At 40.9% G+C, this 27,337-nt stretch overlaps 1 protein-coding gene across 2 annotated transcripts in view; it reads right to left on the bottom strand.

The window, feature by feature from the left end:
- bcl11aa (BCL11 transcription factor A a) overlaps positions 1-26,718 on the bottom strand; it is a 50,704-nt gene extending 23,986 nt beyond the window's left edge. The window contains exons 1-2 of one of the 2 annotated variants that reach the window (XM_084391081.1): positions 26,393-26,718; positions 22,709-23,044 (exon numbers count right to left, since the gene is read on the bottom strand). In XM_084391081.1, coding sequence (XP_084247207.1) covers positions 22,709-23,044; positions 26,393-26,447 — 391 coding nt within the window. In that variant the 5' untranslated portion in view covers positions 26,448-26,718. Of the gene's footprint in view, positions 1-22,708; positions 23,045-25,587; positions 25,845-26,392 lie in introns of those variants that run through there. The other variant, XM_084391082.1, reaches the window with a different exon arrangement.
- Between the last annotated feature and the right edge of the window lie 619 nt (positions 26,719-27,337).

The raw sequence follows: 27,337 nt of genomic DNA, 5'->3' as shown, positions 1-27,337 counted from the left end.
AGAAAGAGTGAGGATTTATAGATGATATAAAAATGTCCCCTTTTCAACTTAAGCCCCATATGTCTGAATGGAGACTTGGCTCTCCGGTCACAGGTCCGTCAAGCTGTGACGGTTTGGACCCGGTCAAGGAGCAGAAGATTAGCGCATGGAAGAAGGGGGGAAATTGGAGGAGGAGAAGGGGGGACAGGTTGAGCAGCTTCTGTGGTACTGTGTCATTACACGAGGTCTCAACACGCCCTATACGTGGGAATCTGAGACAAAGCCTGGCAGGTCAGGGCTGAGCTCAAAGCAACAGAGCACCACGCTAAAACCACTGCTTGTGTGTTCAAGAGCCAAAAACCCAACGGACACATCATCTTGCTCTCTTTCACTCATTCGCAAAGGAGAGAGAGTTTTTATAGAGAGGAGGAAACACCCTTTGACTGAAAAATAAACAGATTCACTGTACTTCGTTGAGGCAACAACATAAAAAAAACGTTCCGGTTCAGTGGGTTCACAGATGCTGCTCTCTCGGTTTTGTTTTTCACTACCCGTTTTCTTCTTTTCTTTCCTCAGGTGTCGAGAGGTGAAGCCGTCTGGAGTGGACACGTGTGGCAGGAAAACCTCAGCAAGAAACAGCGCGAGAGGGACAAAGGGACAAAGGAGGCGTGAGACACTATTGGGTTTGACTAACTTTCACATTAGTGAGGTTTCGATGCGTCTATATATACATATAGTTTTGCAATGTTCCTGAACTGAAAGTCACCGTTAAGGTGCGATCATATAAACGAAACTTGCAGATTAGTGAAATTGATCAGGTCCATTGTCCATGATGCAGGAAGAACCGCTTAGTCTTACTCAGAGGACACTTCCAAACTTAGCAACTTTATCTTGGTCAGCACAGCAAATTTGAAACATTCAAAGTTTAACACACTTTAAAATGATCCGAAATGCTAGTGTGGAAACGTTTTGACTCTATCGCCCCTTACGTTAAATTCCAGATCACGCAGATTCCTATTACAAAGGTAAGTGTGTTACAGTTATGTGCCCCTATAACAATCAGATCCCAAAATGGCACCATGACACATCTCAAAAGCAACAAGGTCCCCTTTTTCACGTTTGCATAATGGCTGCAAATGAATAACAATCAGCATGAGGGTTTTGAAGTTTAACTCACGCGGTTAATGCATTTTTATCACTTTCTTTGCACTTTGTCACTTCTAAGTACTCATGCCCATCTCTAACATATCTGCTCAAAAGCAGGCTGGAAACAGAGAGATGGACAGAGAGAGTAAGACAGGAGGAAGAGAGCGGGCAGGGGGCCTCTTACAGCCTCTGATGAAGACATAAAGGGGAGTGAATGGAGGGGGTGATTTAGTCTTCTGTGGGAGATTTTCACTTCTGCATTCTTGTCATGTCCAGATGTTCTCCTCCAAACACACACACACACACACACACACACACACACACACACACACGCACACATGCACGTACACACCAAACAGTGTCCACATGTACTCACTCAGTCTATACAAACACAGTAAACATCAGCGCAGTGACTACTGCATCAATACTAGTGGTCAGATGATGGATTTTTCCTAGAGAGCAGGACCGATGGCTGATATAATGCCCATATAATACAATTAAAATATTCCAAATGATATGCACACAAAATGCTGAATTTAAAAATAATCAGTTAAATAATTATTTAACAAAATATTCACTTACTTAAATGCACTAAACTGATGTTTTTTCGGAATATTTTTTCTTTGTAATGTTTTTTTTTTTTTTACCTTTTTGCGTTTGTTGTAAATAAGGGATACAGTACGATTCAAAATGTTGGGGTCGGTAAGATTTTTTTATCCTTTATTCAGCAAGGAGGCATGACAATATTAAATGTGACAGTAAAGATTTTTACATTGTTCATTTATATTTCAAATAAATGCTTTCAATTCATCAAAAAATCCTGAAAAAAAAGTATCAGTTTCCACAAAAATATCGAGCAGCACAACTGTTTCAATTGTGATAATAAAAATAAATGTTTTTGAGCACCAAATCAGCATATTATAATGATTTCTGAAGAATTATGTGACACTGAAGACTGGAGTAATGATGATGAAAGCTTTGCCATCACAGGAATAGACACTTTAGTTATTAGTTATATTAGATATTTTAAATTGTTATTATATTTCACAATATTTCTGTTTTTACTGTATTTTTTATCAAATAAATGCAGCCTTATTGAGCATAAAAACGTTTTTTTAAAGATTTTAAAAAAATCCTACCAACCCCAAACAGTAGTTCATTCGGCGGGCATTAAATCTGAAAACAGAAAATGTGTATTTTGCATTGACAAGGCTGTCAACAGATTTTGAAAATGACCCAAGTGTGATATCACTAATTAATACTGCTCTTTTTGCGCTGCAAAACTTGCACAAAATTCTCTCTCTCTATAGTCTCACAATCAAGTTTAAATATAGTCCATTAGAAGTTAGTTTTACTCTTGTACAGGAAGCACAGTGGTGAACCTGTTAAGCAAAACAACCTCTGTCATCTCCACCGAGAGCGACGCATTTCGGACTAGGCCATGACAGCGGCGGGCCGCTTGGCGCACGCTGACGAGCGAGGGGAATTGTGCGCCGATTACTGGCAGCTTGCCTTTCTGACTTGGCAGCTAGTGGTCACTGGGGGAGGAGGACATGATAGAGGCAGGATTTAGCCTCCGCTATACACACAGGGTAATGAGAGCCAGCCAGCGTGGATTTATGTGCATTAGGAGGCACTGGGCAACCCGGCCTGTGATACATTTATTTGGCTTTATTAGCCTTGTGGCATATACGTATTGGAGGTAATTTGGTTAAGGCCATTATGCAGCGAGCATCGTCGGAGGAGGGAAAGGGCTGTTATTAGCGGTTATCGGGTGAGAATTATGAATGATAACGGAGGCCCATCTCTAATTTGTGTGACTAAGGTCTCCATTTAAATTATGCATACAGTGCAGAGCCGATAAACAGCGGGGCATCTGTGCAGGGATGCGGCCGTTCCTGTGGTCAGGAGAATACTCTGCTCCCTGCTTTAAAATAAACACACGCACTTACAAACGCACACAAATACCCACAGAAAATCAATCCTGAACTGTGCTCGCCCTTTAGTCTATAACAGCTCTCTGTGTGTTCCTGTTTGCAGTGGCCTGGGCTGTATCTAAAGCCTGTTGGTCAGCTGTGTGTGACTGCGTTGTGATGCTGGGGTCACCCTATTCTGAAGGTCAGCGGGGACACGGATCAGTTTATTGACCGCCAGCTGAATGCAGAGCTCACCCCCGGCGGACTGCTCTTACAGTTTACTCTCTTCCTGTGACACGCTCACCTCCGCCGGGGCCTGTGGACACTCAGTGTCAGAGAGTAAAGCTCTTTTGTTCATTTCTGTGTAAAAGATAAATAAATAAAGTACAAGGGCATGTAAGACATATGAAGAGTGTTACAGTCCTTTAGTCTGCAAGGCACAGGGGTCACCTGAGAATTCGGCTCTCTGCTGCTAACAGGTCCCGCACAGCACTGCCTGGTCAAGCAGAAACAGACATCTGTGTCTGGTCACAGGGACCATGAGAGGAAAACACGAAGACAAAATAGGAGAGGGGATGAGAGAAACACAAAGAGGGCAAAGGGTTGCTTCACATAGGAGTCATCATGAATCAAACATGCTAACAAAATAAATAATAATAATAAAAAATAAAAAAATATTAAAAAAAATAAGATAAAAATAAAATAAAATAAAATAAAATAAAATAAAATAAAATAAAATAAAATAAAATAAAATAAAATAAAATAAAATAAAATAAAATAAAAATATGGCTCATTAAAATGGCTAAATTAAAAACTGAACTGAAATGCTCAAAATAATATTAAAAATACATACTACATAGAAATAAATATTTGTATATTTAAAAAGAATTGGAATATTGTAATGTTTACAAATTGATTTTTTTTTCAGATGCTTTTATTCAAAGCAACTTTATAAAACATTATTATAAAATTATAATAATATATATTTATTATTATAATCAATATATTATAATATGTTATAATAAAAATATATTTTGTGCTGAACTTTAAGAGGCTGACTCAGCACATTATAATTTCACTTTATCATAATTAACTGAATATGGGTTTATAATTTTTTTGTCTGGAAAAAATTCCATAATTGATAAAACACCTTTTCTGTTCTGCAACCACTTGCATATATATAACATATATTGTGCCAACATTTCATTATTGTTTTCTGAACATTATTATTATTTTATTTTTTTACAGTCAACATTCAAAGACATTAAAAAGCTGCTATGGTGCATCCACACTCATCCTCAACACAAACAAACACCCAGCCAGCCAGGTAAAAATAGGCAAAAGGAACCAAATGCATGAATCTTAATGTCACCCATCTCATCATAGTAGAGTAAAACTGCGCTTTTTACAGTACGGCTCCCCCCATCCTGTGCAAGTACTACTGTACAGTTAAAAATAACTGAAGAGCGAGCAACTCTCTGGCTATTGATACAACCTCAACTCCAGCAGTGAGGTCACACACAGTCTCCTCCCCCACGGCCCGTCCACGCACGCTCCCTCGCACATGCAGCCGACCCATAACTTATCAAAGGCATTAACAACTTTTCGTTAAAAGGCTATAAAGTCTGGCAGAGGTCAGAGTTCACAGCGTTAGCTCTCCAGAGCAGAACAGCACAGCTTATGGAATCAGTGTAATGTGTTTAACAACGCAGAGTTATAAAAATGGAATGTTTAAAAAAAGAGAGGGAGAGAGAGAGAGACAGAGATACACTCCTACACAAGCCCCTGTGTGTGTCGGAAAGGCAGAGCAGTACAACATTGAACAAAGAGCAGCCAGGCTGGCATGATGCGTGTGTGTATGTGTGTACGTGTGTACGCAAAAGAGAGAGAGAGAGGGTGAGAGTTTGCCCGCGGCATGCCGAGATGTCAAAACTGTCTCTCAGTAGCTGCAGAGAGACGCAGACAAAGGCAGAGAGTCAGCCACTGCTGCTATTGATTACTTCTCACTGGAGAGCACTGTGTGAAGAGGGAAGACAATGGAGCAGATCAAACTCACACGCTCACCTCTCCACCCCACACAGAGTGCCACCGGCCTCTGCTCTCATGCAAACCACAAAGCCTGTGCTGCGCTCGCCAAAAACTCGCCACATTTCAGAATTAAAGGAATAGTTCGGTCAAAGATGAAAATGACATCATTCACTCGCCCTCGTGATGTTCCTAACCTGTATGACTCTCTTTCTTCCGTGGAACACTAAAGGAGAATTTCTGAAAAATGTACCGGCTGCACTTTTCAATATAATGAAAGTAAATGCGTACTGTAGCTGGCGAGCTTCTAAAAAGGCAAAAGCATCATAGAAGTGGTTCCTGCGACTGGTGGTTCACCGTATTCCATATCTAAGTGGTTCAGTGTACTCCATATCTTCTAAAGTCATACAAAAGATTTTTGTGATGGTATTAGTTTTATTTATTTGGTTATTTTTTTGTTATTTTCATTATTAATCCTACTTATTTACATTTTATTTATATTCTCTCGTGCACACGTGTATGTATCTGTACCAAGAGCTCCTGGAAAGCTCTCTTTCATTGCTTGCTTTCAGAAAATAGCATGTAAATCTCAGTCTGTTCATCATACAAACCTACCTTATGTGGACTACTTCTTATGAAACTTTTATGGTGCTTTTGCATCCTTTTTTTAAGATATTCTTAAAGGATATTCTTGTAGGATTATGCTTCCTACAGTAGAAATTTATACAGGTTTGGGATCACATAAGAGTAAGTAAATACTGAGCGAAATTTTCCTTTTTGGTGAACTATTCCTTTAAAAAAATGGATTTTACAGCTGCACGGATTAATTTCTCTATATATTCCATGTTCTATATCCTAATGAATTGCACACATAAAGCTGTCTGGATATTTTAGTATTCAGGATTATAGTTTTGTTGGACACGTTGAAGCTATCAGTTGTGGACTGGGCCCCATTAAGGGCACTGATGTGGCTTTTGATGGTCCTTCTGCAGGAGTAATAGCTGTGGAAAACGTCTCTCTCTCCCTCTTTTTTTTCACTCTCACTCTATGCCTCAGTGCCAAAGAGCTCTTGTCCAGGCAAACTGTTAATAAAAAGCACTTTAACAAGACTTCACACAGCCCAAAAGCAAACATCACAGATACTCTGGCCCCTGTAAGCAGAACAACTACACGTTTACATAACTAAACAGAAACATTTAACAGTGGGTGAACCTGTATCCAAGATAAACATGACTATATCGTTTCATGGCACGGACAGTAAAAAACAGAAATGGGTTATATAAACATAATTATATATTTATATAAACATTAAAAAAAGAAGAAAAAAAAGTGCAACCTCTTTGTCTCTGCACTTTTTTTTAATTCAAGCCAATTATAACTCCATAAATGAAGGTGCACCAGGGGTGTGAGGGGGCAGTTTTGGCTGCTGTGTTCAGGATGGAGGGAAAGGAAGGGTGAGCAGGTGCTGATGTGAATCTGGAGGGCATGTCCATTCATCAAACGGCCCAATCTTACGGCCCCCGCACACAAACAAAATATGCCACGGTAAACATAATCCATACATCAAACTCCAACACAGCAGCCCCATTACCTTGTTCTCTCTCCACTGACGTGAACAGAAGCAGTAGAAGCGACAGCCGGTTTAAGGCCGGTAAAGATCATTCACTTCCCTCTTTTGAAATTCCAGAACCCTCTGCTTTCGTTTTAAAAGAATATTAACACAAAAACACTGCCAAAACAACATTGCAAAAGAGCTCCATATGAGAGATTTGAATCTCACAAGAGTTTGAAGTTAGCATGTTGCTAAGCTAATAACCAATTTCTTGTCATCTTCCCTAACCAGTAATGAGAAACGCTTGTAAACTGGCTGTTGTCAACAACAGAGAAGCTTTTAGGGCTTCATCTGCAGTTTTCTGACAAAATAAAAGATTGGTGGTTTAAAGTATTGAAAATGGAATCAAGACATTAAGGCAAGCCATAAATATTTTACATTTGCACCGTAAAATTTGACCAAATTGAGGTAAAATGAGAAAAAGTCTTTGAATCTCTATGATGCCTTAAAACACAGCTCACAAGGTATTGAAGAGAGCAACTGAAGTGTGAAGGGAAAGAGACAGTTGAAAAGAGGAGGAAGTAGTGGACTTTTTTCAGTTGGTGTCGTGGGATTTTACTTTTGAAAGTTTCTGTTTGTCTAGGGAGTGTAATGCTAATGTCAAATAAAATACATTAAGAGACGAGCGTTTTTGCAGTTTCTTGGACATCGTGTCTGTATGCACAGCTTGTCCATTTTACAGAAATAGCCTGTTGGCCAAAGTTGCGAGAAATAGTATCGAGTTTGTTCTGTGCCATTTAATACATGCATAGCTAGATCACATCTATCCTTAGAAATCCAAGCCAACTAAGACGGTGGGCAGGGTGTAATGAATTCCATGTTGTCTATGTTGAGCCTGTCCTCCTATACGTTCCGCTCTGGCCTCTCTATGTCCGGTCAGCCTGTCAGTCTGGCCCAGGCTGAGCCGTATCTGGCCTGTGGTTACATCTGGGGTTCAGATCTCTGACCCCAATCGGGTTACATGTACCACAGTCCGTTCTTCCACACACATACATGAGCGGCAACATGAACACACTCTGAAATGCCAGCCGTCTCATGTAGCACACACACTGTGACCTGTGTATCTGCCACCAAAACACTGTACTGGGTGCCGAACTTGTACATACCTTATGCTGGTGTTCAAAGGGATACTTTCTTTCTTTAATTCTTCTGTGGAACACAAAAGAACATATTTTGAAGATTTTTTGTTTGTTTGTTTGTTTGTTTGTTTTTTGGTCCATTAAATGAAAGTCAATGGAGTCTTAAGGTGTTTTGGACCCCATTGACTTCCATTATATGTACAAAAACAGTTGAAATGTTTCTCAAAATATCTTCTTTGGTGTTTCATAGATGAAAAAGGAAGTCTTACAGGTTTAAAATGCCATGACGGTGAGTAAATGATGAGGAATTTTCATTTTTGAGTGAACTATCCCTTTAATACAACGTGGTTTTCAGGAAGACTGATAACACACACACACACATACAAAGCATTTGACCGAAGACTCACATTTGCTGGTCTGTCGCCGTGAATTCAGGAAAAGAGCTGGAGATATACACAACCGGTTCCCTAAAGAGCACTCGGAGAAAACTTCTAGACTGACTATTCAGGTCAGCCACACACACTCACTCACATACAAATAAATGTGACTGCCCCCCGGCAAACACATATTTGAGGAAAAATAAAACTCACCAGGAAATCATTCCACTAAAACTGGTGCGGGTTAATACAAATGCATAAAAAGAACAGCGATTATGTCATAAACATCTGGTGACATACTGAATGCTTTGAGGAGCATAGCAGAATGTACATAAACACACACACCCCACACTCTCACACACAAATAAAGCCATATAAAAGAAAAAATACGTATTTTTTGTCTGGAAAAATCTAAATGACAACATCATCTGTCATTTAAACAAAACATTCAAAGCATTAGGCCAGAGTCGCCCCTCATACCCCCAACCTGCGATTGACAGTTGGTGGCCACTAGAGTGATCAAATGGATAACTGTTGTAGCTGTGCTGGTCTAAGGCAGGTGTGTGTGCGTATGTGTGTGTGTGTGTGTGTTTGTCTGGCAAGGTTGAATAAGACCAGTACTGACCTCTGTTCCCTGTGTCCAAGCTCACCTTTGATACAGAACCTAGCATGAGATGGGAAAGTGGGCCGTGCCTCAGATAAGACAGAATGCTTTTATGACACATTGCTTTAAAAGGAAGGAGTTTACCCTCACCCTCTCGAGATCATTCTAGTGTAGAATATTTTAAAAAGTGTATGTATCAGACCCCCCCCCCCCCCCTCCTCTCCCACTGCTATTAAGTTTGATACAACGAAATCCAACAAATCAAGCAAATCGAAGACTCACACAAGTCAAGATCTGTTCTATCAAATCAACAGGAGGTGTGCATTTATGACTTTTCAAAATATTCACGATTGCTAGGACTGCAACAATATATTCAAATTCTGGCCAATATCAATAAGACAATAATTATTTTCATGTTATGGCTGATGACTGGCCAATGTTATAAATCTAAATTAATGGTAAAAAAAAAAAACTAATTTTTGTAACATTAATCGTTTGTAACATTAAAATGTCTGTCACTTTTGATCAATTTCATGTATGCTTGAAGTATTCATTTCTGAGAAGAACAAAAAAAGTGCTGACCCCAAATGTTTGTAACTTTATATTCACTAGATAATATAATATAATTTCCATTACAGTTTTTAAAGGCCTAAAATTCCCTGATAATTCCAGGTTTTAATGCCTGTGGGAACCCAGTAGACCCGTATCTAAATCAAACGACCTAGCCAAAGTTTCAGATCGCACTAGGAATGAATTATGAAGCACAGTCACAACTGATGAATCACTGTTGCTGGGTCAGTGCCGGCCCAGGGTTCACTGACCATCCCTCAGAGAAGAGGGAGAAATCGATGGTGTCCTCTGTTGGCCGAGGGTAAGTGGGTCATACATCAGGGGTCCCGGGTTCAGAGAGCTGTTTAGCAAGTGGCGATCAGGCACTGGGCGGACAGTGACAGACTCCACAGAGGAAATGCCCTTGCTATGGCTCACTCGACAGGTGACCCTGTCCAGTCAAACAAACACACACAAGGCCTTCATGTCCCGTTTAATGCCCTGCTATAGCCTAAGCACAGCATAATGGACAAAACAGTCATAAACCGACTCCTCAAACACATCGATCAAAGCGGGTTTTTCTCAACCTAACAGCGCTTTTTCTCGTTCATTTGAACTCCTCCTTTCCTTTAAATCACCAACGGGTACCCGCAGGTCATGAGCATTATCAGAATTGTGCTTTCATTTTCTTTTGGTGTTTTGTTTTTGTTCTCCAAAGTCCTCCAAGCTAAAGAAGAAGATGACGGAGCCCTGGCTACAAGGCCAGCTAACCGGTCTAAACTGGTTCTGACATTGGAGGGTGTGCAGCTGGTGGAGAGAGAAAAGTAGCATTGTTTTTGCCTTCAGCAAAAAGGAACCTGGAAGCATTTGAGGAATCGGCTGCAGGTACAGTAAAAGAGAGAGAGAGAAATCAAGAAAGAGAGGAGAATGAAAATGAGAGGTAGGAAAAAAACAAGCAGGCAGCACGACTGATGAGCGAGAGAGGAGGGTGAGAGGAATTGTAAAGGCTTGAGTGAGTGCGGGCTATGACACTGTCTCATCAAACAGCTGGACCTCAGCCAAGTTCATCTGTTAATGGACAACCACCATAGGGCCCCCTGCACTCCCCCTTCAACCAGCGCCTCCCTCACCCCCTCAAACCCTCGCCGCTCTCTCTTTCTCCCAAAAAGAAACAGACGTAGATTATTCTAAAGCCTTTTCTTTTTGTTGGAGATAAACAAAGTACTTCAGGTTCAGGGCTCGCCCTGGGACTCTGACAAAGCAATCTATCATCCTGTCTGGCTCAGCCAGTTTGACCACACTGAGTCCAAGGAGGCTAATGGACCCACTGGACAATTTTGTCTTTGTGTGGTGGATGCCCCCTCCATTCTGCCAGCTCCGTTCCAATGCCCCCTCACAGGCACAGATGTGCTTGACCAGGCCCTCTCTAACCTGGATCCATCTCTTCCTCTGTTTTATTAGATCCCAAAAAGTGAAAATGCTTCTAGTTTGCATTTTTGTAATCTATTGAAATATTTTAAATGACAAATTATATTATCAGCTGACAACCTGAGTGAATTATTGAATAAAAAACTGAAAATGCATTTTAGAATGTATTAGTTTTAATGACAGCAGCACTCATGTTGCATGAACTCCACATGCTTTATCGCCTTAGAGCATTTTGTGTTTCAATGGAAGCAAGAACATCTGACAGTCTATACAAAGAATCACATGATCAATGTGACAAGTTTCTTATTTTAAATCATAACATAGCTTTATTTTCGAAAACATTATTTATTCTCAGGTTTTCAATGAGTACACCGTGTGAGACTTTAATACAGAGTGATATCAAAATAAGGGGAAAAAAGAGGAAAAATAAGAATTAAAGATGAAAATGATAGTTTGTGAGAGAAAGAGCAGGGGAGATAAGAGATAAAAAGAATGGTTAGCATTAGCCTCAGACGTGTCGAGACACATACGCCTCCTGGATTTTCCCTGGAATGACATGCAACGGAATGAAACTCATGAGAGGGAAAAGTATAAAAGAACAAGGGAGGGAGAAGGAGAGAAAGTGCAGAAGAAAGGGGGGAAAAGAAGTGGACTTAAGAGTATTTTAGTCCTTGCTTGCAGGGATTTTCAAACAGAGGGCGATTTCACAGCAGTTTTGTCTCGCAATCAAAGGCAGCATTATATATTCTTTTCATACTTTTCCTCGGTCAGGTAACACATTTGTCATATTGCACAATGTTCTATGCAGTTGATAAATCATGTGGTATAAGACATGTCACCAAACTATTCGAAATGTTTGGAAAGTTCCTCACCAACTTTTTTGGATATATTTGAGGGGGAAAAACAACAGTTAACAAATGCTGATTTAATAATAAATGTGATGAATGTAAAACAAAAAAGAACAAATAACAAAGTGAGCAACCAATCAAAAAACACAGTGATTTTGATCTCCTGAGCCTTAAACACAACACAGCACTCTATCCATTCTTGGTTCATGAAGTTAGACAAGGTAAAATTACTTGCAATTCGGTAAGTGAGCCAAATAAAATTAGAAACTGCTCCAATGGATTACAAAAAAAAGTTTGTTATTCACTAAAAAAAGAACCCACTTAAAGTAATTATTCACCTGGGAATCAGACTTCACTGGTTGCACGGTATGTTTTTGATTGACTAAAAAAGTACCGTCACATAAGAGTCATTCATTTGAGAATCTGACTTTAAATGACTTTTTTCAGTCTATTTCAATCGATGCGAAAAGTGCTTAATTTACTCTGCGACACATCTTCCTTTACAGCAGGGACTACCAGACAAATGTTACGTCCACTAATTAATATTCATAAGCCTGATAAAGTTTATAATATGTCCCCTCCCACTTTTCAGATCATTCCTGGTTTCTGCTGAAAACTGATACAAGGATTAAGGCAGACACAACATGAGCAGGTCGTCTATATATCATGCATGATCCAAATACACAGGTAAAGCCCCACTGCGTGTTTATGCATGCATACATGTGTGTGTGTGTGTGTGTGTGTGTGTGTGTGTGTGTGTGTTGTATGAGCTCATGCAACAGACTAGAGACAGCAGCACCCATCAGGGATAGGTTCCTGTTCAGAGCACAAACAGACACGGTTCACAACCCCCACTGTGAAACAAACAGTCCAGAGCCTCTGCCAGGATCTCATCTCACACTTACACACACACACACACACACGAGTGAATGCATGCGACATACAACAGATCACACAAGCTGACTGCAAGCAGTCCAGAGCAAGACGTCTCAATCAAACAACAAATATAATTCCCAAAGGATGACAACACAGCCTCTGCTGCACAGGTGCAAAGAGATGGTGACAAAGAGGGAAAAGAGCTTAAAGCAGAATTCAAGACGGAATTAGACACAGATGGCCGGAGAGAAGACCTCAGGATGGAGAGATATTTGCTTTTTAAGTCCGCTAATCAAGGAGAAAAGAGAACTAATCAACCCGTATTACAGAGATCAGATGTGCCGCCCGGGACGGAGTCAAACGGACAGCCAACGCTCTTCTCCTAAACATGCACAGCCGTTTCGTTCTTTCTTTACCCATTTTGAGACGATAAATTATCCATTAGATTTCATCATATCTAACTAAGGCAATTACATCAAGAAAATGATAGCGCATTTGGAATCAATTATGCATGCCCTTGGCCGGAGACCAGAGGCTGGGAAGTCGGAAAGGGCAGATCCACTCCGCACATGCACACAAACACACACACACACACCCATACATGCAAAGAAACCCATACTACACTGCGCTACACACACACACACACACACAAATAAAAAAAGACCCTGGATCTCACAGATGTGCCCCATCAGTTCATCTTACTGCCTAAAAAGTTCATGCACTTAATAATTTATTTGTGTTCTGGATACGGTTTCCCAGCTGAATATTAACAACTTTGAAGCGTGCTCACAGCCAGGGTAGGGCTAAAGGAGTCCGGAGGAAACAGCGCCTGCCGAGTCCCACCGGCCCGAGTCCATTCTCCTCCCCCTCCTCTCCTGAAACCGGCGTGTCCGTCCGAGGAATGAACCATACGCAACTTACTTTTACCCTGATTAAGAATTCTTTTTCAATGTAGGTTTCAGTTCTCCCTCGAAGCATTTTTGACATAAAACCGACGAGGAGAGAAAGGAAAAGAAAAAAAAAAAAACATAATATGCAACAAAAAAATTTTTTATTAAAATTATTATAATTTTATTTAACATTTTATTTATTTCAGCTCTCTTCCTCTAATTGCTCATTATAATATATGCATTATAATATGCATTTATTTGATTGACATTTTTTGTCCACAAGCAGCCTCTTCCTGGTTCAATTACATTTGACAGTCTCTCTTTTGGGAAATGCATACACTGAGATGTGTTTGCATTTCCATATGGGCTCCTCCGACTGTACGAATGCATGTTTGAGATCTGGAACCATTACAGCCACATGTCCACATGTGGAGGGACACACGCGACGTGCTGAAAGATTTAATTAATTTCCCTCAGCATGTTAACAGAGAGCCTCACTTAGTAAGACAAATCACTCTCAGAAAATGGCACTAGCATTTGAATCCCAGCAAGTGTGTGTGTGTGTGTGTTTGGGGGGGAGGGGGTTGCTCAACATCTGCTTCCTTGTTGGGAAGGGGGTTTACGGTGGGTTTGGAGCAGAAAAAAAGAAAATGTGTGAATGTTGTTATATGCAGAAGGTAGAATCGTCATCCGTGTGTGTGTAATTTGAGTGGTTAGACGAGGCTCTCACTGCTATCTCTGCAGTGTGTTACAGCGCAGGGCTGAGCCGGGTCTGATCAGCAGTGATTAAGTGCGCCGCTGTATGCAAAGTGCATTAATGAGGGTGTGCAGAGTCATCAAGTAAATTAAATATGTCAAATCTCCCGGTGAACTTTCAATCTTCACATACAAAATGCTGCTTTCATTTACATCCTCCATTTCTCGCTCAAAATCCGGGATGAAAAAAAGCAAAGCACAGAAGCAATTTATACCTTTGCTTCTTTTCTTTTTTTTTACGCAGGACCCCCTCCCCTGTGGAAGCATGCACACACACACACTTACAAACACACGCATGCTTTCTCATACACAGCTCCCTGCAGAAGGTCTGACAGGCCGTGCTGATGTGTTCAGAATGCGTATGGTAATAGGCCAATCAAAAATGCAAAACAATTGGCAATTACTGAGAAGACCTAATGGTCATTAGAATTTACAACTAGGTAATGAACTAAAGTCTGCCCACACCATGCATATTCATAAAGCAATTTAGGCTTTGAAGATTAAAGAAGTGCTTAAAATTCAAATGAGCCTGAGCAAATTATCAGTAAGATTCAGTCAGGAAGTAGCGGTGTGTGTGTGTGTGTGTGTGTGTGTCGCCTGCACATGTTTTTACGAGTAGATGTTGCACCATTTTCCTCAAGTTTGTTAACAGGAAAAGCTGCCCAGCGTGTGTGTGTGTAAGCGAGTATGTGAGCCCCGTGGGCCTGACGGAGACTAGTGAGGGTCTAGGTGTGAGCTCAGAGACCAATCAACACAATAATGGCTGCTTAACATAGCTGGCTCTCAGCTTTACTCGACTCTTCGAAATCTTTATTTGTCTCTGTCCTCTCTTGCTCAGATTGGTTAATTCATAAAGACAAAGCGCTTTTCTGGCAATGGCCGTTTTTAAATGGTGTAAATGGTCATTTGAAAAGCGGTTCAATATTTGTGGTATAGCAAACATCTGATGAGGTAGAGCGGTAACAGAGGTAATAAAACTAGCTTTAGTGCGCATATAATAATTTGTTAAAATAGAACCATAACAATTTTCCATTCATTATGCAAATTACAGTGCTGATATTATACTTACAATGAAAGCGATTAAATTCAATCAAATAGCAAAATAAATACAAATACATTGTGTTTATCAAAAAGACAATTTTGCACAAAAAAAGTCATATTTACATCTTTTGTACTATAAAAAAAAACACAAAATGAGACATATCGCTGAGAAATAAAATTCATTATCCTTAAATACACTAACAGAATAAGGTTTTCAGATGAGCGCTCATGGAACGACAAATCCTTGTCTTCATCAATGAAATGAAAGGTTGATATCTGTGTCTAAATGTACATGGATCAAATATTAGAGCTTCTGTGGTCACAGGTAGATTGAGTCTGTGTGGGCTGCAGCTGGGATCTAGGTGGCTTCATCCCACTCAAATCTAAAAATAAAGCAATTAACTTATTGGCAGGCAGGAGGGGAAAGAGTATGACAGGCTGTCCTGCTCTGGGTGAGGGGTTGTGACCCACACGGATCTCCAGCACAGTAAAGAAGAGCATAGTCACCGCTGGAACTGACAGAACAGAACATTTCTGAGCATTCATATGGATTCACAGTATACACACACACACACACAAAGCTAGAGTGAGCTTATCACACTATGTGAATCCAATATCAAACACAATAAGAAGAATCAAATAAATATAACCAATTAACCTATTGTTAAACTGTTTTATTTGCTTATTTTTAAAATGCTAAACAAAGTAACAAAAAAGCTCACAAGAATCCTAATGTAACGTTTCGAGCATATCAGCTCATCATTCCAATGAAGAGCTGATTTGCTCGAAAACATCACATTGTGTACTTTTTTGGGTGTGCTGGCTTTTCATGTTCATTTGATATCCTCTGATTAATTTTACATGTATACATTTTAAACATAAAAAATAATCGTTATTAATCTATGAAAGATCTGAGCCCTCGTCACGCAACGCGTCTGCATACCGTCACCGCTGCAGAGTTTAAACCACATACACACACGCAAATACGTGCGCACACACATACGCAAACACTACAACCCACTAAAACTAGGCAGGCACCCAATACCAACATGAGCAGAGCAGGCAACCACCCAAATCACACACAAACACGGAGAGGGAGATACGGACAGCAGCTCCAGTCGTGGCACGCACGTTCTGGAGGACCTCACATGGGTAAGGGGTGTGGAGTGGCTTCAAGTAAAAGTCTGAGTGAAAGGATTTGACGGCGATCCACCAGCCTGCAAGAGACGGCCTGTCCCGCTTAAGACTCTCTTGTTGTTTTTTTATATAACCGGATCAGAGAGCGGGTATAACATCCCGTCTTCACCTGTGTGAGAAATCTGAGGGCACTTCCCTGAGGAAAATTTCATTGCTCTTTTATAGCTCAGGTGAAAACTTTAAGAGGGGGGAAAAAGAATTGTAGGAAAAGTCAAATACAAATTAAAGCTCAGATAATTCAGTTATGGGAGAATTTATTAAGAAATGATTGAGTTCCATCTGAGATCTCATTTGATTGCAAACCTTGGTATCTTGGCAAATCTGAGCACGGTTTGAAACGTTAAACTGGAGAAAAATCTGAGAAGCACAAGATTACAGCAAAAAATCTCAAGCTCTTTAACTTTAAGAAGGAGGATAAAATAATTTTAGAAAGAAAATATGACACAAAGTTGATCTTTTCTCAGATGCTTTGCTAAAACACAAACAAACACACATGAGTTAACTTTAAACAGACAAACAAGAAAATGAATGTGGATAAATTAAAATGAAATAAAACTATAGCTCGGATAATTCAGTTCTTGAAGAATTTGATAAGAACTTTGATTTCTTGGCAAATCAGAGCACAATCTGTAATCTCTTCTATGAGATTCCCGTTTTTCTGAATAGAAAAATCTGATAAGCACAAGATTTCAGCAAAAAAAATCTAAATTTAATCACACTGTCGTTTTGAGCAACTTTTGAGATCCTAAAGCGATCTCATTTGTGATTTTTCTTCCCTACAGGTGGAAAGCGGACCTCCCTTAAGAGATTAGGAGAGACAGAATGATAGAAGGAGCGACAAAACAGACAGGAAGGGAGAAGAAAGAAAAAAAACACAGAGCTCTCAAGGTGTCTGTAGAGACTCAAGTCCTGCCATCTGTAACCATTAGAGCCCAGATGAATTGATCGTATTGAGCGACCCGGCTGGCGCGGGGGGCAAAGCTGGTCAAGGTGACCTCATAGTGGAGCTGTGTCCGCCCGGTGATACCAGGAGAGATAGAGCAAAAAGAAAGAAGACAGAAGTAAAAAATGAACTAGCCTAGCTCTGGAGCAGTGACGAGGCCATCGCATGTGTCTGACAGCGTGTGTGTGTGTAAAAGGTAAACAGAGTAGTGGAGGACACCCCTCCTGAAGCCCACCCGATGCCTCTAGCCCTGCTCTGTGCCAATTTCTCTTTGGCATTGGCCACTGAGGGATGTCCTGCAGTACTAGTGCCAACTCACACACACCTCGCATGCACGGCTGCAGAAAACCACAAACAAACTCACAGGCCTCTCGCAGCCCCACACACACGCGCGCGCGCGCGCGGCCTAGAAATTCGGCACCATTCCTATCTGTGTTTATAGAAGCTGTCTGTAATCCGCAGAGATTTATAAATATGCTTTGTAGTACATAAACATTTTTATGGACGCGTTCCTCTAAAACATCTGACACAATTTGAGAGCTGCAATACGACAGGACCCAGTGGGTCTGTGCGCGTCCACCCACATACAAAACACGCATTCATGTTGGCACAAATAAAACGAGGAGATCAGACCAGAGGGGAGCTTGAATATCAGCTAAATTATCACAAAATCTCTCCGTAGAGGTATAATCACACTTCTCACGAACCTAAAATCAAACCCTACACCTTCTAGACCTGCACGTACCTGCGAACAATAACAGCGTTTTACATCGAGCAGACAATCACTTTTATTTTTCATTTAACATCCGGAAGAAAGACAAAGCGATCGCTCGAGGTAGTCCAGGAAAGACGGCGTGATCAGGTGGCATTATGGAGATGAGGACAGACAGAAAGGAGAGAGCTGGGTATTTCTCCTCTTGCGATGGAGGAGGCGATGCCATTGTCTGCAGGAGGGAGGGACGAGGGAGGGACGGGGGGGGGGAGCATCATTGGGTGCTAAGAGCGTATGAAGGGGTGCGGGGGTGGGAGAACTGAGACGGAGCGGGTGGCACCGTGCCAGGCAGTGCCCGTCTGGCTGCTAAATACCTTTGTTTCCTTGCACGCCAAAAAAAACAGGTAAAACGGACATGATTTGTAGGGTTTTAAGACTTCAAATATACTTTTTTCATGAACATCTCTCAATTTCAAGCGAATATAAAAACAATGGCATTGCACAGATAACAAAATACATATATTCTCGTTTTTTCCCAGGCAACACAAAATTCCCAACCCAACAAAAAATGTGTGCTGTAGCCCATTAGATGAGAATGGCGAATGAAAGGAAGCCGTCCACCCCCACAGCACCAAGCCGACTGTATCATGCAAATCAAGCCCGAGGATGCAGAATATCACAATGTTTCTGCGAGGGATGCTGCGAGACACATCTCCACATGCAGCAAAACCGCTCCAAGTGAATTAAACATCATTCTGTGCTATTATTACACCTCATCCCTCTGGAAAAGCTGCACACCTCTCACACACACACACACACACACTCACTCACATATTCAGTAATGCTATTTTTCTAAGATCAGACATGAGATGGTACGTATGCAGGGACTGGATACAAACACATACAAACACAGATGGGCATACAACAGCACGGTTTGCTTTGAAATGGAAGGGAAGACGGGTCTTGTGTGTGAAGAAATCCTGTCGGTGAAAGGAAATAAAGGTTTGGAAAATTAGACCCCCCCCCCCATTTAAATTTGAATACATATTCATAAAGAGTCTCTTTCAAGGCACCATCGCCGTTCGGGCAAGACATGTCTCTTTGTCGCTTCCTTATAATTCATTTTCCTGATTGTAAAAAAAAAAACATGCAAGGTTTGGGTGTTGCCCCAATATTAAGCCGTGACAGCGCGCACACACACACACACACCTGCACAAATAAAATGATCTTGTGACACTGAGCTTCCTCTGTATACATGCATTTTTCCACATTACGTGTCACACACACTGCCATGCAACACGGGGCGGTTTCGAAAATAAAAGCAACTGTCGTGGTAGCCTCGGCTCTCATTGATGACTGAACGTCAGCTAACGCTGCTCCTCACAAGTCCTCTTAAAAAACGATCAGTGTCAGCACACTCGCAGCTGAACTCCAGAAGGGCGCTTTGATGATAATTATGATCATGACAGATCGTCAAGCTCCAGATAATATGTGATTTAAAAAAAGGAGGAAGAAAAAAAAAAAACAATAAGGGAAAAAAAAGCTTAAATTGCTGGGGTCTTTGTTAAGCCACTCATTTGGGTCACATTTTGGCACAGAAAATTGCAGGCAGCTCACATGCCAGACAATCGCACACAGTGTAATTGATTCAATATTAATTGGATGCCCCTGATTTACATTGACTGTTACAGCCATATGCATAGCAGAGAGGGAAAGAGTGACAAAATGGGTGAGCGAGCGAGCAGGAGAGTTAGAGGCATTAAAAACCCACCCAGCAAAGGCCATTTAAAAAACAATTATCTGTATTGAGGTCCGTTCTGCATGGCGGCAGTGTTAGTCCGATTTAATCTGCCGATTTATTGGAGAGCAGTCATAATTTCTGAAGGGCTGCCATAGCGAAAGACAGAGTCTTGAAAATCGTTTGATAAAAAAAAAAGTTCAGAGCTCCAAATGGCCCCCATATCGTGAGCCAAAGCGAATTCAATCTGTTCCATCGACATGTTTTTGGACAACGCGTTGCGAAACAGAAGATCATAGGATGTTACTCTGCATAATTTTTACATTTCATCAGACGTCTTACATTGTGAAGCAAAGGACACGATGCAGATTATATCAAGAGAGCGTATTCAAAGCTCTGGGAGCAGCATTAATTCAACTAGACACTTTTGTGACAACCTGTCAAATTTTTTTGCCATTTTCAGGGAATTGGCGGCTCCAAAATTTCATTTAGAGATTAAAAATTAAATAAATGCATTATGTCTGTATCAAATCACAGCATGGGAGAGGAGAGGGTCTCAGTCTTCTCTAAGGCCCTCTCACCAGGATGCATTGTGCTATTTGGGGTAATAGACAGCCACACACACGTGTGTATATTGCCACTTTCTATGCTCACACAGCAAGTCCATTCCTCTGTGGCAGGTACTGCTTTTCCTCACACTGAGCTGCTCTACATGGAAATGGAGTTGTTACATCACACATAACAATTTCCTTATTTGGTCATCTGAACTACACCATAATGATCCCGCTTAAAATAGATCAAATAAAATAAAATACATAAAACTAAACATTAATAATAAAAATATGAAATAAAATAAAAATAATATATAAACAAATAAAAGTTAAGAATATAAAAAATAAATATTCAAATAATATATAAAAATAATTCATAGAAAGAATGTACATAAAAAAATCTTTCAAAAATAAATAATAGATCACAAAAATCCATACATAAATAACAGAATGTAAATGTTTTTCTTTAAAGTGTTAAACTATCACCTTCAGTTTCGTGATGTTCCAGCCCACCTCTAACCCAGGTACAGATACACGCACACTATCACAAAGAATTCTAGTTTACATATTCATGGTAAGCTGCAGTCATAACTAACCTTGAATGTGTTATGTCTGAAATCGTCTATAATATGGCTAATTAATATCTCTTCCCTGTCTGACCTGCCATGGCAGCATATTCAGTAACATGCTGAGAAGCTGTTATGGTCCTTCTCGCAAAATTGTTTTAAAAAAAATAATAATAACAAGCACACATAATACCAGTGACCCAACGCTATCAGCTGAACCCTGATACATTATGATGTAAATGAGTTTAATAACCCAGTTTAGCGGCTGACAGAAACAAGAGACGTGTGCGATATCCGGCTCGCATAAAGGTTGTATAATTTGTGCTGAAACTGCATCAACATGCTTAAAACAAAGAGGGCAAGCAGACACAAATGACCCAGTTCAGCCTCCATATCTGATCAGATTTAAACGTACTATAGCACAGCACTGTGTTCCACAGCAGATTATTGAATACGTTTTATATGCACACAAAGTAACTATACAAATGCAAAATATGCAAGTGGGGAACTGTTGGAAAACAACTTGATACTTGAACTCAGACGTCGATAATTAGCCCAGAGCAAAGGGTCAAGTCCAAATGACTGTTGATGGGGCTAACCGGACCCAGACGCTTCCTGGAACCTGATCTTTGAGGCAGACCAGAGAATGGCCAAATGCAAAGCCAGGGCAGAAAAACAGACTGGAAAGTCTCACTCTCACATTTTCTGCATTTAAAAAACAGCCACTCTAAATCGCCCCACCAGCCCAAGACACTCATGGACACATAATAGCACGCCGGCAACTTAATTTCACTTAACGCTCAGCTTAAGGAAGATTAGACTTATGCTGCTATAAAATTCCAGCGTTTTCTTTTCTTTTCTTTTTATAAAGTTGTTTACAGTGGAAATTAGGAGCTTGTTTTTTATTGACTGTATTTTCTGTTTTATATAGTGCAAGTCAACCTCTAATTAAAATGCACATCCACGAAACTCAAACAAATAATTAGCGTTGTATTATTGTTCCCTGACAAACCAAAATAACCAAACGGCCTTCCATTTCCTTTCCTTTTTTGACAGAAAGTGAAAATGTGCAGGCGTGCATTTATACGGATAAGATGTGGCTGTGCAAGAACCCACAACGAAATCAAGATACATCTGTCGAGACCACATGAGAGAGGCTGTGCAGCACAGAGAGGCATTTCCCATGAGTCTGTGGACACACACCGAGGGGGATGGCCTCTCCTGTCACAGCAAGGACTCCTCGAACCGCCCCTCCAGTGCCAAATTCTCCCCCTCTCAATCCCTCTTTTTCTCCCAGTAGGGATGAGCGGCCCGTCGTGCCATTAAGAACACACCCTTTGCACTCTACTTTGGCGGCCAGTAACAAAACTGCAACTTTTAAGTCAAAGTCTGCAACTATGGGCCTCGAGGGGAGCGAACGACAAGTTACCAGAGAAAAGGAATTTAAAAAACACAAAGTGCAAATGTGCTAAACCGAAGCATACAGACGGTGGTGGGAATGTGTGATCTACGGTTAGAATCTGAGCTTAATTATCCAAATCCCACAGAGTACAACTGATGCTCGATTCAAAGCAGCGATGAACTTGAGATAATAATTTTTTTCTTTCTATCTGTGTATGAAGTAATGCCGGTTCCTCTTTTGGTCTTAATAGCTTCTCACTCTGAGGTTTGATTGAATATACCCCCTTCCCCTTCCTGCCCCACAGCTTTTAAATATTCAGCATTCTGATACGTCTCCAGAGCTGGGAACGAGACGCCCCACGGAGGAAGGACATGTGTCTACGATATGTAGCCCGCGCAACAACTCGGCTCCACCACAAATGTTCCTCACACAGACACAAAAAAAGAAATACAAATCACATGGGATGAGATTACCTGTAATGTTTTCCTGTTTGGGACAGATTCCTCGAGAAGACGTCGATAAGCAGTCGTCATCCTCCGGCGTGACCTGGACGCCCACCTCCACGGGGTTGGACGCTCTCCTCAGCTCACCATGCGAGGGCGAGGGGGGCTTATCCACTGCTTTGTCCATGCACAAAGTGCCATTGCACTGCTTCCTTTTGTGCTCAATGAAAATAAGGATGTCTCCCAAAGGGAAGTTCATCTGACACTGGCCACAGGTGAGCAGGTCCTGGTCTCCCTCTGGAGATACCTGTACCAGCCCGCGCTGTTCCTGCCTCTCCTCCGAGACCACGGCTGACAGGGGCTCGGCTGCATACAGGAAGAATCCATATGCGACACAGAGGGAACGAAAAGCAGAGGGAATATTAGAGACTGGGTGCTGTAATGAACGCAGGCAAGATGAGGGAGCACATATATATCAGGACAAAAAGAAGAAAGAAAAAAACACATTTTATGCTCCACATCAAACTCCCACCATTAAATGTAATTACCTCACACAAGTTATAAATAATAATAATAACAAACATACAAAAAAATCAATTAGTCATTGCCAGTTGAACTTCAGTACAAAAACATAAGATTCCCATAACTAATAGCAAGGGCATGGCATTTTATTAACATTTCATTTATTAAATGTAAAAGTAACATCATTTTGTTTTATCTGTTTTGGTTCATTAACATTGTGTCTAAAACTATACAGTAAATTCATCTCAGACTGACTCTTTGTTTCACTCAACCATACACACATCTGGATCGTGAAATGACTGCATGGACGACACGTGTAGATCTCCAGCAACCTCAACACAGTCACAGCTGCAGCAATACATGCTTCACGCTTTTTTCCCCTCACGACAAAGTTAGCTATACGGTTCACACACACATTCAGGTATTTTATAATGATTGTTTAGTGAAAGCTTTTGCGCAGAGGTTACACTAGCTTGCTAACGGTTAAGAATCTTGACCTTCTTTATAAGCTGCCAATTTCATGCTTTAATGAACCTAAAACCACAGAGAATCAAAAAATAGATTTTAATTTTAGTGGGTGATGATTGGTACAGATTTTGATAAAAAGGTGTTGGGATCATGTGCAGGTCGGATAAATTTACTTCAGCCCAGTCTGGGGCAGCTATGAGGGGCAGATGTGGAGAACCTCCTAGACGTGCTTATCAGGAAAATATCCCACGCATTTGCACATGAAATAACAAAGACGAAGTGTGATAATTCTCCCTTCTCTATATGGAGTAGGCCTAATGCTTTTCGACATTTTTTTTTTTTTAAGTTTAAATGTTCACCATACAAATAATAAAAGAAAGCCTAAGCGATCAAAAGTGAACTCAAACTATTTTAATTCTCATAGATGCAGAGTGATTCTTCATAGTGATATTGATTCGTAATGAATTCGTATGTGTGATTGTGATAAAACAGAGATAATCGATATATGCAAAACTTCAGACATTATTTAATAATACCGAGCGAGTATTAAAGTTACAAAATATACATTTCAGTTAAAATACCTCACAATAAAATAGCAGCCTATATGCAACACTTCATTTAGCTATAACAATTATATACTTATTTTACTATCGCAGCTGCAATATAAAGATATCCGTACATATGCATATTTTTTAATTATATTAAAGAAACTTTATACGACTGGTCTTGTATAAATAAACAACGATTCTGTAAATATGTTGCAAATTAATATTCTACAATCTAGACTTTTTTTTTTTAAATGATAATAATAATAATAATAAGTTGGCTCAGAAAGTGTGGAAACTGTGGAAAAGTGTTTCATATTGAGTTTTCCCAACTGTTTTAAATTCCACTACACTCAGCGCTGGCAACGATATTACATTCAAACTGTTTTTAAACCCGAGAATATATTTAGTTATTTCAAATCAATTCAAGTGTCTGAAATCAAAAGATGCTTAATGCCAAAAAAAAACAATGATAATATTTTCAAATAGTCATCCTCTAAAAAGTAGGCTATCTCTGTGTGTAGGCTATGAACGTGGACATTTAAAGCTGGTTTTGAATAAAATAATACAAACATATTAATAACAGCTCATTCGTTATAGTGTCTCATTCGCTTTAAAAAAATAACTGCCTTCTGTGTTAGATAGCAAAGTTTATCATGATTGACATTTGGTCTATACTGCCTAATCCTCATTTGTTAGTTTGCTTGATCTACTAGGGTACAAAAATACAAGGTATAAAAATTCTACATGTCATGCCAGGTCAGGACGGGGTTAAAAAAAAAACAGTTACCAGTTCATATACAATACGTTTCGCTCTTGCTAACATATGGTCAAAAATAGATAAAGATAGCGGTGAAAGTGATCGGGTTCGAGTCTAGTTTATGATCGTCGTCTGCCCCCTAGCGGTGCGTTTATGCCATGTACAGCAGCGAGCACACGGAGTAACCCGCGCTCGGATCCCACAGCTTGTGTGTGGAAACCCAATAATGTTACACGATACTTTACAATGTTACAACAACTCGGGATTTGTGTCAAACATGTTTATCTAATAAAACGCGGACTGATGATTTTGTAGCTTTACATTTGAGGTAAATATCTAAAAGACTGGAGCTACAACGTTTTCGTTTCGTCGTCTTCCTGACAACATTTCAGGTCTATAAAATACAAAGCACACTTTGTTTACAAAAATGCAACTTACCACGTAACTTCAAGACATGTTTAGAGTAAATTAAATAATTATAAAGATAATTCTAAGAATAGTAGCCTAGCAGTAGGCTACAAATGTGTGCATACAAGAAGAGCAAAACTGGCTGGGTTTCTCGATACATTTGTATCTAAATAGTTGTAGCCTATTACATTTAGGTGTCGTCTTACCTTTGCCACCGACATTTAAGACAAAATCAGGCCTACGTGAAATTGAATTTATCCTTGCAAATGCACTCGAAACGGCAAAGAGCGTAGCGTAAAATCGTCTCCTACTGCTTTTAAGCGAGAGCCCAAACGAGTAGATCAGAATCGCGTTTTGCTTCAAATGTAAGAAAAGCTTAAGTTTCAAATTCAAGCAGATTTTATATGCAGACGGGTTTCTCTGCAATGTTAGTCTCACACAGGCGACTATGCGTGCTCTATTTGCTGGCAGTGGGTAGTACGCGCACGCGGCGCTTGTAAACAGTCGGACACGAGATTTTTCCCAATCAAAATTCACTTCCACTCTTTGAAAATCTTCCAAAAATAGTGCGTGAGGGGGGAAATCCTGCCCAGAATCACAGACAGACAGCGTTACGGGACATTCCACGAGATGTGAGCGCAAATAAGCGAGCGAAAGCCAGCGTGCATATACCCACCACAGTCCGGTATATGTGAGCGCTTGCTCTTAAGTGGTCAAAGCGGCTGGGGCACGAGAGCCAAGACATATGCGCCTAAACACAGAGTCGGCATGAACTTCTCCAAGTATAGCGATGGAAAGCAAACTTTTCTGGCATTTCGGCGGACGAAGGTGCGCGTAAAGGCATTTCAGAGATGGGAGCGCTCTCTTCTCTAAAGTCCACTTGATCTGCGCTGTCCAGTGTCCAGTGTGTCTTCACTGAGAATTACGCTCCTCTCCAGCAACTCAACACTACAGAACGGAGCCAAAAACAGGTAAACGGAACGGGAACAACATATATTTGTCTTTACTTACGCGAAAAATCCCGTTTGCTTAAGTGCTGGGGTTTGCCTTGCTTGCGGCGAGACATGGTGGTTGGTGGTGGCTTTCAGCTCGGTTCACATCGGGAGAGCCGGGTTAGAAGGGAGACTCCAGAGAAAATATCTTCATCAATGCCTTTGACATCCAAAATAAATTAGAAATAATACAAAGATGGCGCAGGGAAGATGGATTGTGGGATAGCCGTCATGGCTTTTTTGAAAAGAGAGAGAGAGAGATGAAAAAATGGCAAAAGCCCCCCTGAGCTGCAAGTTCAAGTGCGGACGTGACGTCCCTGCGAACTTGAACGTCAGGAGATGGATGGACATAGACATACAGAACATGGGCAGGGCAAAGCCGTGGAGTGGGAGGAGGGAGTGGAAATAACAAAACCAATGGACACTCATTAGGGGCTGGACATGAAAAATAGACCCGAAGAAGCCAATGGACAGAAAGATCAGGGGGCCGGACAAGAGGCGAGAGAGAGAGAGCGAGAGACACGCACACACTGAAAGAGAGAGAGGGGGGAGATATGCTTAATGAAAGCAATGTGCGCTGCGGTGCGTGTGTGTGTGTGTGTGTGTGTGTGTGTGTGTGCGTGCGCGCGCGCGCTGGGGGTGGACGCAGGAAAACAGAGCACGAAAAGCCAATGGACAGGAGATTCAAGGGGGCCGGACATGCTATATATACAAAAACAGGGGAGAGGGACCTCGCATATAAGGTTTCGTAGTGGACACTGATGGTGCTTCAAACACAGTCACTCAACTCCTGGTCAAACAGTCAGAGGTAGCGCGCAAGCTGCTTCTCGGCGAGACACGATCGGGTTGCATGAACAGGACAGACAGGTTCCGAGTCGGGGCATGTGGGTTCAACCGCCGCGTGCGCTACCACATTCCTCCAGAACAGAAGCCCAGAGAAACTTAAGGGACATCGCGTTGAGCG

Source organism: Rutilus rutilus (assembly GCF_951802725.1).
Source record: "Rutilus rutilus genome assembly, chromosome: 20".
Taxonomy (NCBI): domain Eukaryota; kingdom Metazoa; phylum Chordata; class Actinopteri; order Cypriniformes; family Leuciscidae; genus Rutilus; species Rutilus rutilus.
This window is presented reverse-complemented; position numbering and strand designations above follow the sequence as displayed.